The sequence below is a fragment of the Vitis vinifera genome, chromosome 9 (assembly GCF_030704535.1).
Source record: "Vitis vinifera cultivar Pinot Noir 40024 chromosome 9, ASM3070453v1".
NCBI classification, from domain to species: Eukaryota; Viridiplantae; Streptophyta; class Magnoliopsida; order Vitales; family Vitaceae; genus Vitis; species Vitis vinifera.
Window position 1 is genome coordinate 5,261,815 of NC_081813.1, and position 25,517 is coordinate 5,287,331.

Here is a 25,517-nt window from a genome sequence, read left to right on the forward strand (position 1 = left end):
TCAAAATCTTCTTGTCTTCACGCTTTCTGATCAAAGCAAGTATTAATAAAGAAAACAATCAGAACATGACAGATGTTGAACTTCATCTTGTCTAGATTCACAGAGTCGATGAGGTTCTGAGCTTGGAAGAGTCAGGTCAAATCCACATGTCTGGAAATTTGGAAGGCAGTGATTCTACAATTCAAAGTTGTATATCCACATGTCTGGATCTGATCAGCAGGATACCAATGAATGAGCACCAAGTTTAAGTAACTACTTTTCTTCATGGGTCAAGCATGGAACTTAGAAATACCTCTGAACTTTCTGAAGAAGGCCAAAACTTCCCTTTTTGCTAGCTCAAGTCTAAATTTAAGAGTGTTGCAAACCCTGCTCCTGATACACGCTTGTTGGTTTTGAAAACATACTATTTTCATGTTGTTACCGTGTCTTAATGTCTTCAGCCACTTAAAGCAGAGACTGAAAGTGGAGCACCATACTAGTAAGCAGGCAATCAAGATGAAAGAATTGCTTAAGGTTACATTATTGTCATGAATTTTAACTTACATAAAATTGGGAGAAAACAAAATACAAGAATTTAACTAGTATTATCTGCTCATTGCAGAGCTATGGATACTCTCTAACAGCCTATACATAGAACAAAACCATTTTGTTCTATCTTACAACCAAAGGTTGAACTGAGAATGTTACATATACATTAACCAACCATCTTTGAAGAACTCGTGCTTTTACCGCCTTTGGAAGTTAAATGCCTTGATGGCAAAGGCAAAGATAAATAAGAAAAGTACTGTAAACCCAACAATCACAGCTGCAACCACTCCTAGAAAATCATGTTCGAATCCAAAATAGTCATTCAAGTATTGTTCCACTGTGTCACCTGTGTCCTCAAATCTGTCCTGTATATCTCCAAACTGTGATGTAACCAATCCATACAAAGTCCATGCAACTGGACATGCCCAATAGTACCATCTCCACCACACAGGAATCCTCTGTATTCATCATGGAAGAAATGCAACAAAATGAGTCATTTCCATATCCATGTGCTAAAGATAGTTGCAATTTAAAGAATAATGAGTTGAGAGAACTTACGGTTCGAGGAACTATAAAACCTGAAAATAAGTTCCATAATCCATAAAATGCTGCAGCAACGATGGCAGCAATATGTTGATTTGGTGTGGCAGCCACAGCCATCATGCCATAAAAGGTGAAGTACAGTAAGGTGAAGAACATGAAGAACAGATACCAGAAGAACTTAGCAGCTGTCCATTCAAATCCAATCATTGCATAAACTATAACACCATACACCACAGCTTGTGCAAAGACATATGGTATCTCAACTAGAGCCTGCAACAAGAGATGAAATTTGATTAATAAAACCCATAAAGTGTTAGAGATAGACAGTCCATAGCATAAGAAAACTAGTTACATGTGCAAAGGCATATGGCATAGCTGAATATATTCCTGCAGCTCTTTCTCTGTAAAAGACAGTCCGTTCAACTGCAACGACTGGCTGCACCGATGAGGAATTTTGAACCCCAAGGAAGAGAACAGCAGCATACATAGAACCCATTGCATTACTCAAATCTTGTTGTTTTGTCCTGCATTTTACCATGTGAAGTATGAATTAAAGTTGATACAGAGAAACATACTGAGTTCTCAAAATCCTGTACTGGGTTCAAATTACCTTTTGGTGCCGAGATCCCAGAACATTGTCCCAAATATCAAGGCTATGAAAGTTGTGAAGAAAAATCTCACTGCCGTGTATGGTGGATTGCGCCAATATGACCTACGCTGTTTCCATAAGCATGCCATACATTGGGTGAAGAAGGACTGGGAGTATTGAGTAGGGAAATAGAGGTCCTTTGAACCAGGGGCAGGTTGGCTCAATTCTTTAATTAAATCTTTGTTTCTCCTGAAACATATGCCACATCAGAAAAGGCTTCAATAACCAATTCAAGCTTGCATGATGAACTTTGAGATGTGTATACATGAGATTTCAATATCATAATGCTTTCAGATAACCTATAGTTGAATCACCTGTATAGGTTCGAATTTTTGTATATTTCAGTGAAATCCACCCCCAACAAGAATTCTTGTGCCGAAGTGGTAACTTCCAGCATCCAAGTTGCAGGGTTATAACCACCTTTGATTTTACTCACTCCTTCAATTCCCTTAATGATAGCAAGTCACATGTATTAGTAAGCACTTGATATGAATTAACTCAAACTAAAGTATTTGCTGCTTATAGCTTTTACTTTATCATGGCAGCTTACCTCAAAATACTTTATCAGACAAGAAGAATGTCTACCCAGTAGTCCCACATATATCTCTTGTCCTCCTCGCTTCAGCAGGAGCAACTGCAAATCCATTTTAAATATTTCAGTACTTATATGCAAAGCTCATAGAAGGGAAACTATAAATTCTTTCTATCCATTAACATTTCCTACCTCATCAAAGGCTTCAAAGATGTCAATACTTGGCTGATGGATGGTGCACACAACTGTTCTTCCTGTGTCCACTGTGTTCCTGACTGTTCTCATAACAATTGCAGCAGCTCTTGCATCTAGCCCTGAAGTTGGCTCATCCATGAATATTATTGAGGGATTTGCCACAAGCTCAACTGCAATGGTCAGCCTCTTGCGCTGCTCTGTTGAGAGACCATTTACACCTGGCAACCCAACTAGTGAATCCTTCAATGGGGTCAGTTCCACGAGCTCCATGACTTTCTCAATGAACATCTGTAACCATTAGATAGGATTAGAAATTGTTTAAAAAAAAAATGCGAAGCCATAGCAGAGATGGTAAAAAAATTGACACTGCTTGTGACTCTTTTCAGTTAGCAGGTTGTGAACAAGTTTCTCTAGTCTTATTAAACAGATCAGTTCATGGTTGCCAATGCTCAATAACACCTATTAGCATGCATGAACTTCACCAACTTGGATTCCAGGTCAACCAAATTTGAACCAGCACCTTTCCCCAGGGTGAAGTTCAAGCCAAACTTGAACCTGATCTAAGCCCAACCAAGTTTGAAAAATCAATTCTAGGGCTTTACTTGTTCAGAGCCCTCAATTGAATAAGACAAATGTGGAAAGAACTCAGGAAGACCTCACCTTTCTAGTTTTAGAATCCACATCAGCAGGCAACCTCAGCCAAGCAGAGTAGAGCAAGGACTCATGGATAGTAACATGAGGAGAGTGGATGTCATTCTGCTCACAGTATCCAGAAATTCGAGTAAAAGTCTCTTGCTTCTTTGGGTAGCCAGAAATGTTGATGTTACCCTCAATATATCCACCAGTTTTCCGACCAGCCAGTACATCCATGAGAGTGGTTTTACCAGCACCGCTAACACCCATCAGAGCTGTAAGAACACCAGGCCTGAAAGCACCACTCACCCCCTTTAGAAGCTTCAATCTGTCTTCAAGGACACCCTGACTTTTCATTTCCTACAAATTCAATTCAAACAACTTAGTTCTCATTTTCGGTTTATTAGTGCTGCTAAAGCATGTACATTATTTGTATTAATATGGAGTTACCTCTGGCATGTCAACTGAGTATCTAATATCATCAAAGGTGATAGAAAGTGGTTGGAATGGAAGAACCATTCCTCTTTTGGTGTTACGTCTAGCCTCAGCAATGGCTTCTGCCCTCACAGATGAGGATGTGGATGAGATGCTTCTCCCAATTTCGTCTCTCCTCTCTGCATGTTAAGTTTAAAATTAGTGAGCCATGTAAAACATGTGGTTAAATGACAAGAACAAAGGCACACATGCACCATGAATGAGTTTCATCACCTGTGGATGCAGTTTGGTCAATCGAGCCTCGTCTATGGGATGATAACTCGATCTTTCCTCCAGTTTTGGAATTCTCAGACTCTTCTGTTATAACAGCTTGAGGCTTCTCAAATGCTGCACAATTTGCACAAATCTTAGTACACTAATCTCCAATATTTTAGGATTTTCAACACAGAGAATGTAAGGATACCCACCATTTAGGTAAGTGAGAGCCACAGTGTAACAGAAGTTGAAGACTAAAATGAATCCAAGCAGTGCCCCAGCTCCTATCCAGTACCAGTATGCCTCTGTGAAGAACCCGCGAGACTTCAATACTGCTACTCCAAGGGATTCTGTTGAATTGGTTGAAGAATTCTGAAAAATGGAAATACATTCAATCATGACACAAATAAACACAAATATTGATATGAAACATTCATAAACTTACTTTGCTCCAACTCTTCCCAAGGAATTCATTTACCACTATTGCGTTCTGTGCATACATCAGAGGGGAAGACCAGTAACCCCAAATCCACCATTTCTTGACATTTTCTACAGCAATGACCAAATACAAGAAGGAAACAAAAATTCATTATTAGGGTTTATGAACAAGAAGGTCCTAGTTTCCTAAAAAAAATCTTTCCTCCTTATACCTCGTGACAGGACAAAACCACCCAATGCAAAGAGCAAAAGTAATGAAAATGACCCAAATGTGTTTGCAACAATCATGTTTCTACCAGCTGCTGCAATAAATCGAAACAATGCAGATGCCATCTGATTAACAAGCACGAGGAGAAGATATTGTTTAAACAGCCTGCAATAAGAAGATTTGTTTATTGAGCATTGATCATTTTGGAACAAAGAAAACATTTGAAACAAATCTGGACATGTTTCTTTTACCTTCCCACATTTGGATCAAATCCAATGACATAATAAGACATGAACACCCAAACAGCAACTTCAACAAATGTGATGGGGATCTTGAGGATCCATGAGGAGAGAGCATATGCCCATGCAGGGTAGAATAGTAGGCCTCTTTGCTTGTAAAAGACAGGAAGTTTTGCAATGGTCATGGCAAGTTCTGACATTCCATTAAACATGATCATGACAACAGTGAAGAACAAAGCACCCATGTAAATGCTTCCATCATCTGTTGAATTTTTGTGCATCTCAGTTCTTAGGAAGATTGTCATGGAAATTGCTGCCATTATTATGAGCTAAAAGAAGAAACAAAAATAATGAATTACGATCAAATGTACAAAATTAAAAGCCACTGTTATGAGTAACAACAATAATAATACTCACTTGGGTGAGTTGTAAAATATAGACAAATGAATTCCTCTTCATCAGCCAGTACTCTCTTGAGATGCAAGCATCCAACAGTTCCTTCTTTCTAACACCATATTTTTCAGTTTTCAAAGCAGCTGGGTGGCTTTTGGTCTTGTCGAATGGAGTTGCAAGCTCATCTCCTACTTTCCGTCCACTGTGAAATGACTGGAATGCCTCAGCAAATTGCTTGACTGTGACAAAACTATAAGGCTCATCTTTACGTGCCCAATACTGCTGCTGATCTTTCCTAGATGTTACCTGTAATCAATTTTAAAATTCATGTTCTAGCTTGATTTTTTCTAAAGAAGGAAAAAAAAATATGAGAAGATGCCTAAAGGTACAAAACTATTAGCACTCACTTCTTGTAGGAAGTCTGCCACACCCTTCCTTTCAGGACATCTGAAGCCCATGGATTCAAAAAAGTCAAGAACGTCTTCACGAGGACCCTGATAAACAATCTGGCTATCAGAGAGGAGAATGATGTCATCAAAAAGATCGTAAGTCTCAGGTGCTGGCTGCAGGAGAGAGATGAGAGCAGTCCCATTGAGAATGTGGATGGTTTGCCTGAGAGAATTCACGATTTGATAAGTTGTCGAGCTATCCAAGCCAGTAGAGATCTCATCCATGAACAGTGCCTTCGATGGTCCAACCAGCATCTCCCCTATCATTTATATATTTCACAGTTGAATTAACTTAAATTAATGAACGAAAAATTCTAATTTATTTTATTTGGTTGGAAACCAAATTATCCTACCAGTTGTGACACGCTTCCTTTGTCCTCCAGAAATACCCCTTATCATTTGATCCCCTACCAAGGTGTCTGCACAGACTTCTAGTCCCAGAATCTGTAAATTTAAGTGTAAATGAAAATAAACAAATTATGACTTAGAATTGGGTTTTCTCAGAAATCTGCATTCCATCATTGAAAGTTCTATGGTTATGATACCTTCAGTGTATAGTCAGTGATCACATTCTCCTTCTGGCCTTCCGTTGCCGCTGCCTGAAATATTAAAAACCAATAATGTAAATCTCACTCACCATCAAACCAATAAGTACCTTAAGATATTCCAAGGACAAAAGATTTTGCTCTGCAGAACTGGTTAAAATTTCACTCAAAGTAGCTTCTGTCTCACCTTCATGAAGACATCGATATCAGGATCAGGCTTAATATTTGCTGCCTTCTCTCTTCTTGAGAGCTCTGCTAACATGTCTGCGAATAGCCAAATAAAAGTCAACCTCCTGGCTTATGCAAATTTCATATAACTAAATTCACAAGCTTCAAAAACAAAGAAAATAAAAGTAAAAGGCAATGAATGGTTTAGACCAACCATATCGATCTCCAACACCCTGGCATCTTGCAGAGAAGGCCAAGGTTTCCCGTACAGTCATTTCTCCTATATGGGTATCATGTTGGCTGATGTAGGTTGCAGTTCTCTGGGGTACAAATTCATTCATGCCATGACCATTGTATGTCACCTTTCCCGTAACCTAAAGAAGGAATTTCAGTTTCCAAATTGGATATGAGATTAAACAGCTGAAAATGGAATATTCATTAAAGAACAAAAGCAATAATTTTTTTTTTCATTCAACCTTTAGACTGGAATCAAGCTTTCCGGACAAAGCCAATAACAGAGTGGTCTTTCCAGAACTGGGAGGACCCAAAAGCAGTGTCATTCTGCAGAAAAAAAATATGCACAAAAGATTGAGTATGGATCTTCAGGATATTCTAAATTGGAGAAAGTAAAAAAATCAATTTGATATATATATATCAATTAATTTTTTTTCAAAAAAAAAAAAAATCATATTCTCACCTTCGAGGTTTGATGATTCCACTAACATCGTGAAGAATAGTGAATTTCTTCTTTCTACTCGGAAGAATCCGAAGAGTGTTCAAGATATCCTTGAAAACAGAAAGAAAAATTATAATCTAAAAACAAACTTACCCAAGAGAGTATTTATTGCTTAGCCAGTGATCTGTATTTGCATTTTAGTTACCTCAATTTGATTAAAAGCAGAATTAATGAATGAAGGCAAAGCTCTGCTTCCTACATGAGCTTCTGCATCAATGGTAAGATGCTCAAATCTAACTTCAATTTCGGGAAGATCAATCCCAACTCTGAAAAATGAAATAGACATGCAAACCCATTACTAAAAAGTCAAAGGAAGATGTTTGGTTGTGAAGAAAATGCAGGACTATCAGTCACATTTAAGGTGAATTCTTTCTTTTCCACTGTTTTCAATGTTAAAAAAGAAAAAGAAAAACGGCAAGAAACGCAAGAGAAGAGGAGAAATCGCACCTATCTATACGATTCCTGAGCTTCAACAAGAACTTCTCATTGTCCTCTTCGGCAATTTTCACCAACCGCTCCACTAAGTTCTTCTTTTCCTGAAACCCAAGGTTGTGTATATCAACTTCACTGGCCTCACCCGCCGAACCCATCAGCAAGCCTTTCCTCATCCGATTGTAGGTGGGAAGTTTCTCGAGTGCGGCCCATTTCAAAGCTTCCTCATCATCTTCATCCCTTGAAGAACGGGAGGAAACCTCCTCACCAGAGTTCCTCCATATGGAAGAACTGTCCTTCCTTAAACTACCACCGGCTCTATAAATTTCACCCGTTGCCATTGCAACACGAAACGAGGAACCCTCCCTGCAAAACTAACCAAACCCACTAAAACCCAGAAACCTTTCCTACAAATTAGGAGGAAAAAAACCCAAATTTCGAGCTCTGGAGCTGAAAAAGCTCAAAATCAGAGATGGGTCGCCTCCACCCTTTCCTCTATGCATGCAATGCCGTCTCTTTGCATTGCTAAAACTTTGTTCCATGTTGGAAAAATGTGAAGAATGGAAGGTTTATATATTGATTGGAAGGACAGAAAATGAGGCTGCTCAGAAGTTTGAAAACCGCTTATTTTCCACTGACTTCATCTAGACAAGTTGGCGGGGAAAATCGAATCTAGAAGAGGCTATGAAATTACGAATGTCTCCATTTTTTACTCTTCAAATTCTTATTTTACATTTTCACAGTTCATAATTTTCAGCCTTCGAGTACATTGTTTGTCAAGTAACTTTAAAGAAATGTAAATTGTTAAATGTTGTCTACCTGCCGCGGCCTGTTTAGTTCCAGTTTTCAAAAATGGTTTTTTGTTATTGAAAATAAAAAACACAAAAAAACTTATTTAGGAAAGGGGATGTGTTTTTGTTTTTGTTTTTTTTTTTTGTGTTTTCGGTATTCTCAAAAACCACTTTTTTTTAGAATAATAAAAAAATATATTTTCATTATTTTTTCAATAAAATAAATTATTTTTCGTGTTTTTTTTTTTCTTCTTTTTGTGTTTTCCTAGGTGCTTTTTATGTTTCCACGAAGGTGAGTTCCACCTTCACATCCACCCACAAACCTTTTCTTCTTCCTTAAATTATTAAAATTAATATACTTATACATTAACTTTCAAACATGTTTTTTGTTTTACTTATTCTAAAAAAACTTTTTTATTAATTCAATAAAACATGTTTTTTTTTTTTTGAGAACAAAAATTATTTTCCTAAACAATTTTCAAAAATAGCAACCAAACAGACCTTAACTTTTCGGTTTAGCTCAAATCCCCCTAAATTGCAAATGTAATTTTTTGTGGTTAAAAAGATGAGGGAAAAGTAGGATTGATTTACTAATATGAAAATACACGGAAAAACAAACCTCTTCGTTTATTTAAAAATAATTTCAAATACATACATTTTTTAATGAGTCATCTAATTATTCCCTAAATTATTTATTGTCATGTCATTAATATTAATTGATAAATAGATTCTTTCACGTCAATGTTTATCTTCCTTTTAAATTTATTATTATTATTATTAGTATTATTATTTTATTTGGGATTTTTTTTTCACTGCTTTTATCATTCATACTCTTCAAACTATCTCACTTTTATGAGATGTTTATGAAAAAAAAAATGTCTTAACTTTTACTAAGGTGTTTGTTTTTGGGAAAGAAAAAAATCTCAAATAATAATAATTGTGGGATGCTCACAACCGTCTAGCATGATCCTTATGTGTCGTCAAGTGTGATGCCTATTTTATGCAATCGTCATGTATCTGTCTACCTCAAAATGCAAACAGACAAATCATCGAGGCACTATACATTCCCACCAGTCAAGTATTAAATACAACATATATTAAGTGCATTAATTGACATAACCATTACTAAGCATAAAACATCATACTTCCAAGACTCAAAAACTAGTAATCATTAACATTAAAGATGGTAAAATTGCAATCAAATGTATAATAAAAGCATTGAGAAGACATTACCTTTGAGCCTAAATAAATAGTCATTATTCATAAAAAAGAAGGTATGTTGCCACTTTTCCAAAAAATCTCTTGCTCAAGTTTTTTACATCTGACTTAAGCTTTGAAAGGATGTATCCGAAAAACTCATCCAAACATTCTTTTGTGCAAGTGCAATCGGTCGTCTACATCACGTGGAGGCTAGCCGGATACTTCATTATTGGTCATGCACCAACAATAACGATAATAAATCTGAAAAAAAAAAAACATTTATGTGGACAAGTCTAGTTGTCAATTAAGGTTGATGACATGACAAGTAACAATGACATTTTAAGGGATAATTAAATGACTAATTAAAATTGCATGTATTTTAATTTTTTTTAAATAAATAAAGATAATATTGATTTAAAAATTTAGGTTTCTTTTTTTCCATATATTTTCATATTAGTAAGTCAAAACTCACTTTTCCCTTAAAATTAAATTCAAATTCTTATTATTCAAGGCATTACATTAGTTTGGATTTATCAAATATTAAATAACATATAAATTAATATTAATCATAAATTCTCATAATATGAATCATTGTAAAAGAGTAAATTTATGAACATACAAATTAATATAATTGTAGGAAAAAGTGAGTATTGACTCACTAATATGAAAATATATAGAAAAAATAACCTCAAATTTTTTAAATCCATATTATCTTCATCTATTAAAAAATAATTTGAAATACATGCACTTTTTAATGAGTCATATAATTATTCCCTAAAATTTCCATAAAAAAAAATGTTGGTTACCAATAATCACATCAAGAATTTTACATAAAAAAATAAAAAAATAAAAACAAAAATATATTACTTTTTTATATGTATCTCTATCTCCTGAATTGAAGATGAAATAAAAAAACAGAAGAATGTCCTAAACAATCAAGGTCCTTGAAATTAACCTCAACGTACCCTAATGAAAAAAATCCTACAAAGACCTTGGAAAAAACCATAAACCTTATTCCCTGCAAACTCAAACTCACCTATAGTCCGCTAAGGTTTTACCTACTTTTAATTTCCACACTCTTCAAACTACCTCACTTTTGCTACGAGATATTTGTTTATAGAAAAAAAAAATTCAACTTTTCCTAAAGGGTCTTTGCTTTTAGAACAAAAAATCTCAAATAATAATAATAATAAATATCTAAAAGGAACATAAATAATTACGTGGAGAAGTCTAGTTGTCAATTAATGTTGATGACGTGACAAGTAAAAATCAAAATTTAAAAAATAATTAGATGACTCATTAAAAATTGCATGTTTTTCAAATTATTTAAAAATAAATGAATATGATATCAATATACAAAATTTAGAGTTCTTTTTTTCCATATATTTTCGTATTAGTGAATCAAAACCCACTTTTCCCATAATTATATACTCAATTTATATATTAGCCATTGTTTGATAAAATCTAAAATTATTTTTATGAAACCAAGGTTTGGTTCATTGCGATTTTGATGATAACAAAACAAGGTTTAGAACTAATGATTTTATTTCAAGTGTGATTAGGCAAGATGATTTCCAAAGTGGTAATCACAAAGACAAATCAAGTCAAGGAGAAATTACGAAGAAGAAGACCACCTCAAAGAGAAGTGTTTTTCAAGACCTAAGTTTCATAAGATCTCTTTATAAAGTTGTTGGTGTACTAGGATTTTCATACATTACATTCTTTACTTATATTCCAAAATTATCCAAGAGTTATTTTGTTTTAAATATTTTAAAATTGGATGATTTCATGTTTTCAACTCAAACCTTGTGTCAAAATGTTTTTCAAACTTGTTTAAAAGGTTTTAAATTGAAAAAGTTGGTTGTTAAGCCAAAAACAGCTCAATCGGATGAGAAACCGATCAACCGCCAGCTCAACCGGTTTAGGAGCAGGTCGACCTCCAGTTCAATCAGTCAAGGGTGTGAACAGTAATTGGTCGATCGCCAGCTCAATAGGTCGATGGGTGCAAAAAACTTTATCTCTCTTCCAAAATGGTTGTTCAACTGGATGAGGAACCAGTCGACCCATACCTCAACCGGTCGAGGACCAATTGAAGTCCAATGGTCACCTACCAAGCATTAAATGCTAATAACTAGTCAACCGGTCGACCCCCAACTCGACTGATCGAACCCCCAATGGCTAGTTTGATTTTTTTTCCTCTATAAAAAGGCTTCAAATCTTCATTGTTCATGAGTTCAACTTTCCCAAACCTTTCTTGAATATATTTGAGTCTTGGAAGAGTGTTTTGAGTGCACCATTGTTCTAAAACTTGCATATCTTTAGTGCACCATTCAATCCTAGTTTTCTTATATCATTTGAGCTTAAAGTTTTTGTACTAGGATTTTGTAAGATCAATTATTTATATATCTTTGAGAGGAAGATTCTCAAGTGTAGGGTATCACTTGAGAGGTTGTTTAAGAGTGGGGTATCTCTTGAGGATTATAAAGGGTGCTTAGAACCAAAAGTCCAAAATAGTGAATTGAAACCATAATCCAATTGTATCGCTTAAAGGCTTGGTTTGGAAGCCTTGAATTAGTGGAACCTCAAGCTTGGGATTGAAGCTAGAGAAAAATGGATGTAGGCTAGGTTGCACCAAACCACGATAAAATCTTGTGTTTGCATTTTCTCTTCCCTACTTTTTTACTTTATATGCAATTATATTTATATTGTTTTATTATATACTTGCATATATTTGTCTCTTACATTCTTAAAAAACATAAATCTATTTTTAAAAACTATTACCAAGCAAGCTCTTAATTCATATTTTCCACATTTTAGGGTAATTAATTCACTTTCATTCTCATTTCTATCATATTCAAATTCTCTCATTCCACACTCCAGAGCTTTTTCCATAAAAGAAGAATGGTCGTGGGTTTCTCATTTTTTTTTTTGTATGAAATGTAAGATATTTCACTTTCATTTCCATTTCTATTACAGTCAAATTCTCCCATTCGACACTCCATAGCTTTTTCCATGAAAGAAGAACCGTTGTGGCAAGGTTTCTCATTTCCTTGTATGAAAAGTAAGATGATTTCACTTTCATTCTTATTTATATCATATTCAAATTCTCTCATTCCAGACTCTAGAGTTTTTTCCATGAAAGAATAATGGTCGTAATCAGATATTAAAATATCGTGTTTCAGTGGACCACGCAGTAGCTCAGCCAACCACTGGAGTAAGCTTACCCCTTGTTATATATACTGTATCAAATATATATGGACTAAAACTCATCATATAAACACAATATTAAAATAATATTTTAATGAACAAATTAATTATAATTATTTTATAATTAAATGAAAAAAAATCATTTAATTGATTGCCAAAAATATAAAATTATCATGATAATTTTCTTCATAGTGTTTTTAATATCATTAATATATTAATTAAATATTAATATATATCATTTATTTTACTCAATTGTTATTCACAACACTATTTTTACTAATACAACATTTTACATTCCTAAATTACCCTCCCTTATTCCTTCCCCCTCTCTCTCCTCTCCCCTCTCTCTTCCCCAACCTCGCATCCCAATTGCACCCCTTTTTGAATTTTTTTTCCCAATCCCCACCCCACATTTTAGCATTTTTTTTCTTTTATTTTTATCTTCCTTTTCATCTCTACAAACCCAACCCCCCAACCCACGTAAACTTCTTTTTTTTCTTTTCATTTCTTTTATTTTTTCACACTCAATTATTTTTCATATTCTTCTTATATTTTAAAACAAAATAATTTCTTTAAATAATAAATTATAAAATGATTTTATTATATTCAATGTTTTTTTAAATTTGCAAAAATAGACCATCACCTTATTCGCCCTCTTCTAGGGTGATTACCATAGGTTGGATTAACCTAATATTTTTAATAATTTTTAAAATATCAAAATCAAGCCCTAGATAACTCACCATTAAAAAAAATATTTAATAAGTTATAGAAAGTTCCTTTTAATATATTTTTATGGTATATGGTAGAATTTAAATAAAATTAATTCCAAATTTTTTAAAAATAAAAAAAAAATCATTTATAAAAGTTATTAACCATTAATAATTGATAGTGGTTGTATTATACCAAAAAAAAAAAGGTTGTATTTGTCTTGTCATTGATATTCATAATTGATAATATCATATATTAAAAATTATTAACCATTAATAATAAATCAACACTGATTATTAATTATTTAGACCATTTTTATGAAAAAAAAATAGTGAAACTTTTAAATTAATACACCAAAAATAGTTTTAGAAGCATATAGAGAAGATTGAGAATAAAATTTGAGTTTTGTTGTGTTGTTGTTTTAGTGTTTTAAGTTTTAAAACTTGAGTCAAGTGATTGTTATTTGCTTTGTTTGGTTGTTGAGAAAAATAGAAGATTGAGAATGAAACTTGAGTTTCATGGTTATTGCTTTGGTGTTTGAAGTTTTGAAACTCGAGAGTTGAATGGCTGTGCTAGTATATATCCTTTTTTGTATGGATTATAACCAAAGCATGGTGAACACACTTGTGCACACATCCAAGAATATATATATATATATATATATATATCAAATTTGAACAACTGAATAATGAAATTGTATTGACCATACAAAGATAATGAACAAACTATGTAAAGGGTATACAAGGCAAATCATGGATTTTGAACAACTATGCAAGACCGTTACATTGACTATATAGGATCAATGAACTAACTATATAAAAAGTATACAAAATAGGACATGAATTTTGAACAACCATACAACACAATTGCATTCACTTTATAAGGCCAATGAACTAATTATAAAAGCAATGTATTGTTTACAACTTATTTTTATCCCTCCTCGAAATACCTCAAAGGTTTATGACAATAAAAAGAAAAAAAAAGTGTTAATTTTCTTTTTCAAATTTTAAAAAATCAAATAAATATAAAAATAGATTTTTATTTTTTAAAGATAAAATTAAAAATGGAAGAAAAATATGATAAATTTAATTTTTTACCTTCAAATTAATTTGTAAATATTTTTAAAATAAATAGGAAAATTCAAATATTGCAATTGATTTTTAAGATAAAATTTGAAAACAAAAAATAACAATAACTTTCATATAACATATAAAAACTTTTAGATACTTAAACCAAAAAGATAATGGTAATAAAAAAAAAGTTAAAAAAAAAGTGAGGTTTTAAAATTTAATCCCATCTCAAATTCAAAAAATTTTAAGGATATAAAACAAGCCTATATTTTTTATATGAAAATTTTCATTTTTTTAAGTTATAAAAATTATTCTCAATTTCTCCTTTTAAAAATAATGAACAAGAAATGTATTTAAAAAAAACCTTATATTGAAAACTTTTTAAATGCCTAATAATTAAAAAAAAAAAATTCTAAATTTAAAAATAATAATTTAAGTTTTAAAATTATAAATCGTATATGGAACTTCTTCCCATTAAATAATTGCTTACTTAATTATCCCCACATGTGATTTTCTAAAAACCCAATTAAGGGTATTTTGGGCATTTTTGGCTCACAAAATATTGGTACGTCCTTCATAGTAATTTGGAGACCTGCTCTACCCCATCACAACAATTATACAAATTCATGGTCTTTAGGGTCATTATCACCTTCAAGGCTTCAATCACCCTTCGATCATAGCCGGCTGTAGGTGCAATTTGGTCTCTTCTCAATTTATTAATCACACAGGACAAAGTCCAAAATCAAATATATTCTAAAAAATAGGTAGATTCTTGGCATGTGTATCAGGAATTTTACTTTTCATATGGAAAATTGTGATTTATGGAATGCGTGATGGACTTTAAATCCTAAAAATAATAATAAATAAATAATGAAAAATAAGGCAATTGTCTGCCTAATTATTGAATGATAAAAATAAAATATTTTGTCACATCTATGGAAAGTTGACTTTGACAATTACACGATAGAATAGGTCAAGCCCACTAGATTTTCAGGAAAGTAGTAAGTAAAAAATAAAATAAAATAAATGATATTTTAGTATTTTATTGAGCATATAAAATATAAAATAAATTCAAATATAATTAAAATTAAATTTATGTATTTTAAATTTATTTAATTTTTATATAGAAGAGTTAAAATAAATTAAATAAAATTTAAAAATATATAAAAATAATTTATTAAGTTTAAATTATTTTTATTTTTCTTTGCTTTCTTTGACTTCTGTTTTTACTCATTATTTTATTACCATAATTTCCTCAAAATTTTCAAAATCCAAATGCTTATTGAAATTTATTAGTACAAACTTTGAAATTTTGGCTTATTTAAATTTGAGTGCAGAAGAGGTCAGTAATGTAGGGACCCCCCAGGACATGTGGCACGCACCTCTATTCGGGTCCCCCAAGGGGGGTATACGACACTCTCAAATATCATATCCGGGCGATGCTTTATCCTATCTGGACCTATTGTCCGGATCATTGACTGTAACGAGCAAGTCTTGCTGAGTCATCCCCGACAGTCTGCCACAACCCACGTTCCGTCGCCTGCAGAGCGAAAGAACAAGAGCGATGACAAGTCACCTCCCACGATCTTTGATGATGACCCTGCCACCACCTTGAAGACATCATGACAAGCCAAAAAGTTTTCCCACCATTAAAGAGGGGAGCAGAGTTTCTGACATTATATAAAAGGGTCTTCACACAAGGAGGAAGGTAAGCCTGAGATCCTAAAAAAGCCAATAGTCTGATCTCTTAAGCCATGACTAACAAAACCATCGGAGGGTGTGTCCGGACATCTTTTGCAGGATCGACTGAGCCAGAACTCCTTCTTGGTTGATAGCACGCGTCCACTTGGCAGCAGCAGGGATCCCTGGGACACGAGGCATCAACAAGTAATGGCTCCTAATACATGGAATATGCATATCCCACCATTTTTTATCCTTCAAATTCTTATATTAACACTTTCACGGTTCTTAATTTTTAGCTTTTCTATGTCTTATATGGGTATATTAGGCTATGTAGTTTAAGATCGACAATTTTGTTCTATTCATTTTAGCTTAAAAGTGTCCAATAATATGCTCTATATTAAACCTCTCTCATGTTAGTAGCTTCAACAACAGTGAGTCAAGTCCGGGGGGCATGATAGACAAACCCATATGACTAGTTCACATTATCAGGTCCTCTTGTACTATAATTATGAATGAAAAAATAGACGTTTCTAGAAATTCATGGGGCTTAGTTCACTGGAAGTTCTTATTTTTCTTGAGTCCAGATAAAGAAAGATTTGATATCTAGAAATTCAAAATCTTCTTGTCTTCACGCTTTCTGATCAAAGCAAGTACTAATAAAGAAAACAATCAGAGCATGACAGATGTTGAACTTAATATTGTCTAGATTCACCGAGTCGATGAGGTTTTGAGCTTGAAAGAGTGAGGTCAAATCCACATGTCTGGAAATTTGGAAGGCAGTGATTCTACAATTCAAAGTCCTATATCCACATGTCTGAATCTGATCAGCAGGATACCAATGAATGAGCACCAAGTTTAAGTAACTACTTTTCTTCATGGGTCAAGCATGGAACTTAGAAATACCTCTGAACTTTCTGAAGAAGGCCAAAACTTCCCTTTTTGCTAGCTCAAGTCTAAATTTAAGAGTGTTGCAAACCCTGCTCCTGATACACGCTTGTTGGTTTTGAAAACATACTATTTTCATGTTGTTACCGTGTCTTAATGTCTTCAGCCACTTAAAGCAGAGACTGAAAGTGGAGCACCATACTAGTAAGCAGGCAATCAAGATGAAAGAATTGCTTAAGGTTACATTATTGTCATGAATTTAAGTTACATAAAATTGGGAGAAAACAAAATACAAGAATTTAACTAGTATTATCTGCTCATTGCAGAGCTATGGATACTCTCTAACAGCCTATACATAGAACAAAACCATTTTGTTCTATCTTACAACCAAAGGTTGAACTGAGAATGTTACATATACATTAACCAACCATCTTTGAAGAACTCGTGCTTTTACCGCCTTTGGAAGTTAAATGCCTTGATGGCAAAGGCAAAGATAAATAAGAAAAGTACTGTAAACCCAACAATCACAGCTGCAACCACTCCTAGAAAATCATGTTCGAATCCAAAATAGTCATTCAAGTATTGTTCCACTGTGTCACCTGTGTCCTCAAATCTGTCCTGTATATCTCCAAACTGTGATGTAACCAATCCATACAAAGTCCATGCAACTGGACATGCCCAATAGTACCATCTCCACCACACAGGAATCCTCTGTATTCATCATGGAAGAAATGCAACAAAATGAGTCATTTCCATATCCATGTGCTAAAGATAGTTGCAATTTAAAGAATAATGAGTTGAGAGAACTTACGGTTCGAGGAACTATAAAACCTGAAAATAAGTTCCATAATCCATAAAATGCTGCAGCAACGATGGCAGCAATATGTTGATTTGGTGTGGCAGCCACAGCCATCATGCCATAAAAGGTGAAGTACAGTAAGGTGAAGAACATGAAGAACAGATACCAGAAGAACTTAGCAGCTGTCCATTCAAATCCAATCATTGCATAAACTATAACACCATACACCACAGCTTGTGCAAAGACATATGGTATCTCAACTAGAGCCTGCAACAAGAGATGAAATTTGATTAATAAAACCCATAAAGTGTTAGAGATAGACAGTCCATAGCATAAGAAAACTAGTTACCTGTGCAAAGGCATATGGCATAGCTGAATATATTCCTGCAGCTCTTTCTCTGTAAAAGACAGTCCGTTCAACTGCAACGACTGGCTGCACCGATGAGGAATTTTGAACCCCAAGGAAGAGAACAGCAGCATACATAGAACCCATTGCATTACTCAAATCTTGTTGTTTTGTCCTGCATTTTACCATGTGAAGTATGAATTAAAGTTGATACAGAGAAACATACTGAGTTCTCAAAATCCTGTACTGGGTTCAAATTACCTTTTGGTGCCGAGATCCCAGAACATTGTCCCAAATATCAAGGCTATGAAAGTTGTGAAGAAAAATCTCACTGCCGTGTATGGTGGATTGCGCCAATATGACCTACGCTGTTTCCATAAGCATGCCATACATTGGGTGAAGAAGGACTGGGAGTATTGAGTAGGGAAATAGAGGTCCTTTGAACCAGGGGCAGGTTGGCTCAATTCTTTAATTAAATCTTTGTTTCTCCTGAAACATATGCCACATCAGAAAAGGCTTCAATAACCAATTCAAGCTTGCATGATGAACTTTGAGATGTGTATACATGAGATTTCAATATCATAATGCTTTCAGATAACCTATAGTTGAATCACCTGTATAGGTTCGAATTTTTGTATATTTCAGTGAAATCCACCCCCAACAAGAATTCTTGTGCCGAAGTGGTAACTTCCAGCATCCAAGTTGCAGGGTTATAACCACCTTTGATTTTACTCACTCCTTCAATTCCCTTAATGATAGCAAGTCACATGTATTAGTAAGCACTTGATATGAATTAACTCAAACTAAAGTATTTGCTGCTTATAGCTTTTACTTTATCATGGCAGCTTACCTCAAAATACTTTATCAGACAAGAAGAATGTCTACCCAGTAGTCCCACATATATCTCTTGTCCTCCTCGCTTCAGCAGGAGCAACTGCAAATCCATTTTAAATATTTCAGTACTTATATGCAAAGCTCATAGAAGGGAAACTATAAATTCTTTCTATCCATTAACATTTCCTACCTCATCAAAGGCTTCAAAGATGTCAATACTTGGCTGATGGATGGTGCACACAACTGTTCTTCCTGTGTCCACTGTGTTCCTGACTGTTCTCATAACAATTGCAGCAGCTCTTGCATCTAGCCCTGAAGTTGGCTCATCCATGAATATTATTGAGGGATTTGCCACAAGCTCAACTGCAATGGTCAGCCTCTTGCGCTGCTCTGTTGAGAGACCATTTACACCTGGCAACCCAACTAGTGAATCCTTCAATGGGGTCAGTTCCACGAGCTCCATGACTTTCTCAATGAACATCTGTAACCATTAGATAGGATTAGAAATTGTTTAAAAAAAAAATGCGAAGCCATAGCAGAGATGGTAAAAAAATTGACACTGCTTGTGACTCTTTTCAGTTAGCAGGTTGTGAACAAGTTTCTCTAGTCTTATTAAACAGATCAGTTCATGGTTGCCAATGCTCAATAACACCTATTAGCATGCATGAACTTCACCAACTTGGATTCCAGGTCAACCAAATTTGAACCAGCACCTTTCCCCAGGGTGAAGTTCAAGCCAAACTTGAACCTGATCTAAGCCCAACCAAGTTTGAAAAATCAATTCTAGGGCTTTACTTGTTCAGAGCCCTCAATTGAATAAGACAAATGTGGAAAGAACTCAGGAAGACCTCACCTTTCTAGTTTTAGAATCCACATCAGCAGGCAACCTCAGCCAAGCAGAGTAGAGCAAGGACTCATGGATAGTAACATGAGGAGAGTGGATGTCATTCTGCTCACAGTATCCAGAAATTCGAGTAAAAGTCTCTTGCTTCTTTGGGTAGCCAGAAATGTTGATGTTACCCTCAATATATCCACCAGTTTTCCGACCAGCCAGTACATCCATGAGAGTGGTTTTACCAGCACCGCTAACACCCATCAGAGCTGTAAGAACACCAGGCCTGAAAGCACCACTCACCCCCTTTAGAAGCTTCAATCTGTCTTCAAGGACACCCTGACTTTTCATTTCCTACAAATTCAATTCAAACAACTTAGTTCTCATTTTCGGTTTATTAGTGCTGCTAAAGCATGTACATTATTTGTATTAATATGGAGTTACCTCTGGCATGTCAACTGAGTATCTAATATCATCAAAGGTGATAGAAAGTGGTTGGAATGGAAGAACCATTCCTCTTTTGGTGTTACGTCTAGCCTCAGCAATGGCTTCTGCCCTCACAGATGAGGATGTGGATGAGATGCTTCTCCCAATTTCGTCTCTCCTCTCTGCATGTTAAGTTTAAAATTAGTGAGCCATGTAAAACATGTGGTTAAATGACAAGAACAAAGGCACACATGCACCATGAATGAGTTTCATCACCTGTGGATGCAGTTTGGTCAATCGAGCCTCGTCTATGGGATGATAACTCGATCTTTCCTCCAGTTTTGGAATTCTCAGACTCTTCTGTTATAACAGCTTGAGGCTTCTCAAATGCTGCACAATTTGCACAAATCTTAGTACACTAATCTCCAATATTTTAGGATTTTCAACACAGAGAATGTAAGGATACCCACCATTTAGGTAAGTGAGAGCCACAGTGTAACAGAAGTTGAAGACTAAAATGAATCCAAGCAGTGCCCCAGCTCCTATCCAGTACCAGTATGCCTCTGTGAAGAACCCGCGAGACTTCAATACTGCTACTCCAAGGGATTCTGTTGAATTGGTTGAAGAATTCTGAAAAATGGAAATACATTCAATCATGACACAAATAAACACAAATATTGATATGAAACATTCATAAACTTACTTTGCTCCAACTCTTCCCAAGGAATTCATTTACCACTATTGCGTTCTGTGCATACATCAGAGGGGAAGACCAGTAACCCCAAATCCACCATTTCTTGACATTTTCTACAGCAATGACCAAATACAAGAAGGAAACAAAAATTCATTATTAGGGTTTATGAACAAGAAGGTCCTAGTTTCCTAAAAAAAATCTTTCCTCCTTATACCTCGTGACAGGACAAAACCACCCAATGCAAAGAGCAAAAGTAATGAAAATGACCCAAATGTGTTTGCAACAATCATGTTTCTACCAGCTGCTGCAATAAATCGAAACAATGCAGATGCCATCTGATTAACAAGCACGAGGAGAAGATATTGTTTAAACAGCCTGCAATAAGAAGATTTGTTTATTGAGCATTGATCATTTTGGAACAAAGAAAACATTTGAAACAAATCTGGACATGTTTCTTTTACCTTCCCACATTTGGATCAAATCCAATGACATAATAAGACATGAACACCCAAACAGCAACTTCAACAAATGTGATGGGGATCTTGAGGATCCATGAGGAGAGAGCATATGCCCATGCAGGGTAGAATAGTAGGCCTCTTTGCTTGTAAAAGACAGGAAGTTTTGCAATGGTCATGGCAAGTTCTGACATTCCATTAAACATGATCATGACAACAGTGAAGAACAAAGCACCCATGTAAATGCTTCCATCATCTGTTGAATTTTTGTGCATCTCAGTTCTTAGGAAGATTGTCATGGAAATTGCTGCCATTATTATGAGCTAAAAGAAGAAACAAAAATAATGAATTACGATCAAATGTACAAAATTAAAAGCCACTGTTATGAGTAACAACAATAATAATACTCACTTGGGTGAGTTGTAAAATATAGACAAATGAATTCCTCTTCATCAGCCAGTACTCTCTTGAGATGCAAGCATCCAACAGTTCCTTCTTTCTAACACCATATTTTTCAGTTTTCAAAGCAGCTGGGTGGCTTTTGGTCTTGTCGAATGGAGTTGCAAGCTCATCTCCTACTTTCCGTCCACTGTGAAATGACTGGAATGCCTCAGCAAATTGCTTGACTGTGACAAAACTATAAGGCTCATCTTTACGTGCCCAATACTGCTGCTGATCTTTCCTAGATGTTACCTGTAATCAATTTTAAAATTCATGTTCTAGCTTGATTTTTTCTAAAGAAGGAAAAAAAAATATGAGAAGATGCCTAAAGGTACAAAACTATTAGCACTCACTTCTTGTAGGAAGTCTGCCACACCCTTCCTTTCAGGACATCTGAAGCCCATGGATTCAAAAAAGTCAAGAACGTCTTCACGAGGACCCTGATAAACAATCTGGCTATCAGAGAGGAGAATGATGTCATCAAAAAGATCGTAAGTCTCAGGTGCTGGCTGCAGGAGAGAGATGAGAGCAGTCCCATTGAGAATGTGGATGGTTTGCCTGAGAGAATTCACGATTTGATAAGTTGTCGAGCTATCCAAGCCAGTAGAGATCTCATCCATGAACAGTGCCTTCGATGGTCCAACCAGCATCTCCCCTATCATTTATATATTTCACAGTTGAATTAACTTAAATTAATGAACGAAAAATTCTAATTTATTTTATTTGGTTGGAAACCAAATTATCCTACCAGTTGTGACACGCTTCCTTTGTCCTCCAGAAATACCCCTTATCATTTGATCCCCTACCAAGGTGTCTGCACAGACTTCTAGTCCCAGAATCTGTAAATTTAAGTGTAAATGAAAATAAACAAATTATGACTTAGAATTGGGTTTTCTCAGAAATCTGCATTCCATCATTGAAAGTTCTATGGTTATGATACCTTCAGTGTATAGTCAGTGATCACATTCTCCTTCTGGCCTTCCGTTGCCGCTGCCTGAAATATTAAAAACCAATAATGTAAATCTCACTCACCATCAAACCAATAAGTACCTTAAGATATTCCAAGGACAAAAGATTTTGCTCTGCAGAACTGGTTAAAATTTCACTCAAAGTAGCTTCTGTCTCACCTTCATGAAGACATCGATATCAGGATCAGGCTTAATATTTGCTGCCTTCTCTCTTCTTGAGAGCTCTGCTAACATGTCTGCGAATAGCCAAATAAAAGTCAACCTCCTGGCTTATGCAAATTTCATATAACTAAATTCACAAGCTTCAAAAACAAAGAAAATAAAAGTAAAAGGCAATGAATGGTTTAGACCAACCATATCGATCTCCAACACCCTGGCATCTTGCAGAGAAGGCCAAGGTTTCCCGTACAGTCATTTCTCCTATATGGGTATCATGTTGGCTGATGTAGGTTGCAGTTCTCTGGGGTACAAATTCATTCATGCCATGACCATTGTATGTCACCTTTCCCGTAACCTAAAGAAGGAATTTCAGTTTCCAAATTGGATATGAGATTAAACAGCTGAAAATGGAATATTCATTAAAGAACAAAAGCAATAATTTTTTTTTTCATTCAACCTTTAGACTGGAATCAAGCTTTCCGGACAAAGCCAATAACAGAGTGGTCTTTCCAGAACTGGGAGGACCCAAAAGCAGTGTCATTCTGCAGAAAAAAAATATGCACAAAAGATTGAGTATGGATCTTCAGGATATTCTAAATTGGAGAAAGTAAAAAAATCAATTTGATATATATATATCAATTAATTTTTTTTCAAAAAAAAAAAAAAAATCATATTCTCACCTTCGAGGTTTGATGATTCCACTAACATCGTGAAGAATAGTGAATTTCTTCTTTCTACTCGGAAGAATCCGAAGAGTGTTCAAGATATCCTTGAAAACAGAAAGAAAAATTATAATCTAAAAACAAACTTACCCAAGAGAGTATTTATTGCTTAGCCAGTGATCTGTATTTGCATTTTAGTTACCTCAATTTGATTAAAAGCAGAATTAATGAATGAAGGCAAAGCTCTGCTTCCTACATGAGCTTCTGCATCAATGGTAAGATGCTCAAATCTAACTTCAATTTCGGGAAGATCAATCCCAACTCTGAAAAATGAAATAGACATGCAAACCCATTACTAAAAAGTCAAAGGAAGATGTTTGGTTGTGAAGAAAATGCAGGACTATCAGTCACATTTAAGGTGAATTCTTTCTTTTCCACTGTTTTCAATGTTAAAAAAGAAAAAGAAAAACGGCAAGAAACGCAAGAGAAGAGGAGAAATCGCACCTATCTATACGATTCCTGAGCTTCAACAAGAACTTCTCATTGTCCTCTTCGGCAATTTTCACCAACCGCTCCACTAAGTTCTTCTTTTCCTGAAACCCAAGGTTGTGTATATCAACTTCACTGGCCTCACCCGCCGAACCCATCAGCAAGCCTTTCCTCATCCGATTGTAGGTGGGAAGTTTCTCGAGTGCGGCCCATTTCAAAGCTTCCTCATCATCTTCATCCCTTGAAGAACGGGAGGAAACCTCCTCACCAGAGTTCCTCCATATGGAAGAACTGTCCTTCCTTAAACTACCACCGGCTCTATAAATTTCACCCGTTGCCATTGCAACACGAAACGAGGAACCCTCCCTGCAAAACTAACCAAACCCACTAAAACCCAGAAACCTTTCCTACAAATTAGGAGGAAAAAAACCCAAATTTCGAGCTCTGGAGCTGAAAAAGCTCAAAATCAGAGATGGGTCGCCTCCACCCTTTCCTCTATGCATGCAATGCCGTCTCTTTGCATTGCTAAAACTTTGTTCCATGTTGGAAAAATGTGAAGAATGGAAGGTTTATATATTGATTGGAAGGACAGAAAATGAGGCTGCTCAGAAGTTTGAAAACCGCTTATTTTCCACTGACTTCATCTAGACAAGTTGGCGGGGAAAATCGAATCTAGAAGAGGCTATGAAATTACGAATGTCTCCATTTTTTACTCTTCAAATTCTTATTTTACATTTTCACAGTTCATAATTTTCAGCCTTCGAGTACATTGTTTGTCAAGTAACTTTAAAGAAATGTAAATTGTTAAATGTTGTCTACCTGCCGCGGCCTGTTTAGTTCCAGTTTTCAAAAATGGTTTTTTGTTATTGAAAATAAAAAACACAAAAAAACTTATTTAGGAAAGGGGATGTGTTTTTGTTTTTGTTTTTTTTTTTGTGTTTTCGGTATTCTCAAAAACCACTTTTTTTTAGAATAATAAAAAAATATATTTTCATTATTTTTTCAATAAAATAAATTATTTTTCGTGTTTTTTTTTTTTCTTCTTTTTGTGTTTTCCTAGGTGCTTTTTATGTTTCCACGAAGGTGAGTTCCACCTTCACATCCACTCACAAACCTTTTCTTCTTCCTTAAATTATTAAAATTAATATACTTATACATTAACTTTCAAACATGTTTTTTGTTTTACTTATTCTAAAAAACTTTTTTATTAATTCAATAAAACATGTTTTTTTTTTTTTGAGAACAAAAATTATTTTCCTAAACAATTTTCAAAAATAGCAACCAAACAGACCTTAACTTTTCGGTTTAGCTCAAATCCCCCTAAATTGCAAATGTAATTTTTTGTGGTTAAAAAGATGAGGGAAAAGTAGGATTGATTTACTAATATGAAAATACACGGAAAAACAAACCTCTTCGTTTATTTAAAAATAATTTCAAATACATACATTTTTTAATGAGTCATCTAATTATTCCCTAAATTATTTATTGTC

The 25,517-nt window shown here is 34.7% G+C and overlaps 2 protein-coding genes across 2 annotated transcripts; both read right to left on the reverse strand.

Annotated features, from left to right (window-relative positions):
* Positions 1-496: 496 nt before the first annotated feature.
* LOC100246279 (pleiotropic drug resistance protein 1) lies at positions 497-7,896 on the reverse strand. The gene is made up of 24 exons (XM_010656414.3): positions 7,394-7,896; positions 7,092-7,212; positions 6,908-6,996; positions 6,687-6,771; positions 6,425-6,584; positions 6,230-6,306; positions 6,043-6,096; positions 5,851-5,941; positions 5,456-5,757; positions 5,073-5,354; positions 4,668-4,984; positions 4,421-4,581; positions 4,216-4,319; positions 3,983-4,142; positions 3,789-3,902; positions 3,531-3,694; positions 3,108-3,440; positions 2,445-2,735; positions 2,271-2,354; positions 2,035-2,168; positions 1,682-1,909; positions 1,424-1,595; positions 1,087-1,341; positions 497-986 (listed from the first exon to the last, which is right to left on the reverse strand). The coding sequence occupies exons 1-24, from the start codon at positions 7,717-7,719 to the stop codon at positions 726-728; spliced, it is 4,365 nt and encodes a 1,454-aa protein (XP_010654716.1). The 5' UTR covers positions 7,720-7,896; the 3' UTR covers positions 497-725.
* A 9,316-nt stretch (positions 7,897-17,212) lies between these two features.
* Positions 17,213-24,567, reverse strand: LOC132254260 (pleiotropic drug resistance protein 1-like). Its single transcript, XM_059739527.1, has 24 exons — positions 24,043-24,567; positions 23,741-23,861; positions 23,557-23,645; positions 23,334-23,418; positions 23,072-23,231; positions 22,877-22,953; positions 22,690-22,743; positions 22,498-22,588; positions 22,103-22,404; positions 21,720-22,001; positions 21,315-21,631; positions 21,068-21,228; positions 20,863-20,966; positions 20,630-20,789; positions 20,436-20,549; positions 20,178-20,341; positions 19,755-20,087; positions 19,092-19,382; positions 18,918-19,001; positions 18,682-18,815; positions 18,329-18,556; positions 18,071-18,242; positions 17,734-17,988; positions 17,213-17,633 (listed from the first exon to the last, which is right to left on the reverse strand). The coding sequence occupies exons 1-24, from the start codon at positions 24,366-24,368 to the stop codon at positions 17,373-17,375; spliced, it is 4,365 nt and encodes a 1,454-aa protein (XP_059595510.1). The 5' UTR covers positions 24,369-24,567; the 3' UTR covers positions 17,213-17,372.
* Positions 24,568-25,517: the final 950 nt, after the last annotated feature.

Excerpts from the sequence above, each read along its gene's own strand:
- LOC100246279 (XM_010656414.3), bottom strand. The coding sequence starts at position 7,719 with ATGGCAACGGGTGAAATTTATAGAGCCGGTGGTAGTTTAAGGAAGGAC. Across the intron at positions 4,582-4,667 it reads TTTGATCCAAATGTGGGAAG|GCTGTTTAAACAATATCTTC; the intron begins GTAAAAGAAACA and ends TTCTTATTGCAG. Across the intron at positions 4,320-4,420 it reads TGGTTTTGTCCTGTCACGAG|AAAATGTCAAGAAATGGTGG; the intron begins GTATAAGGAGGA and ends TCATTGCTGTAG.
- LOC132254260 (XM_059739527.1), bottom strand. The coding sequence starts at position 24,368 with ATGGCAACGGGTGAAATTTATAGAGCCGGTGGTAGTTTAAGGAAGGAC. Across the intron at positions 23,232-23,333 it reads AGCTTGATTCCAGTCTAAAG|GTTACGGGAAAGGTGACATA; the intron begins GTTGAATGAAAA and ends TTCCTTCTTTAG. Across the intron at positions 20,342-20,435 it reads TGACCAAACTGCATCCACAG|AGAGGAGAGACGAAATTGGG; the intron begins GTGATGAAACTC and ends CTTAACATGCAG.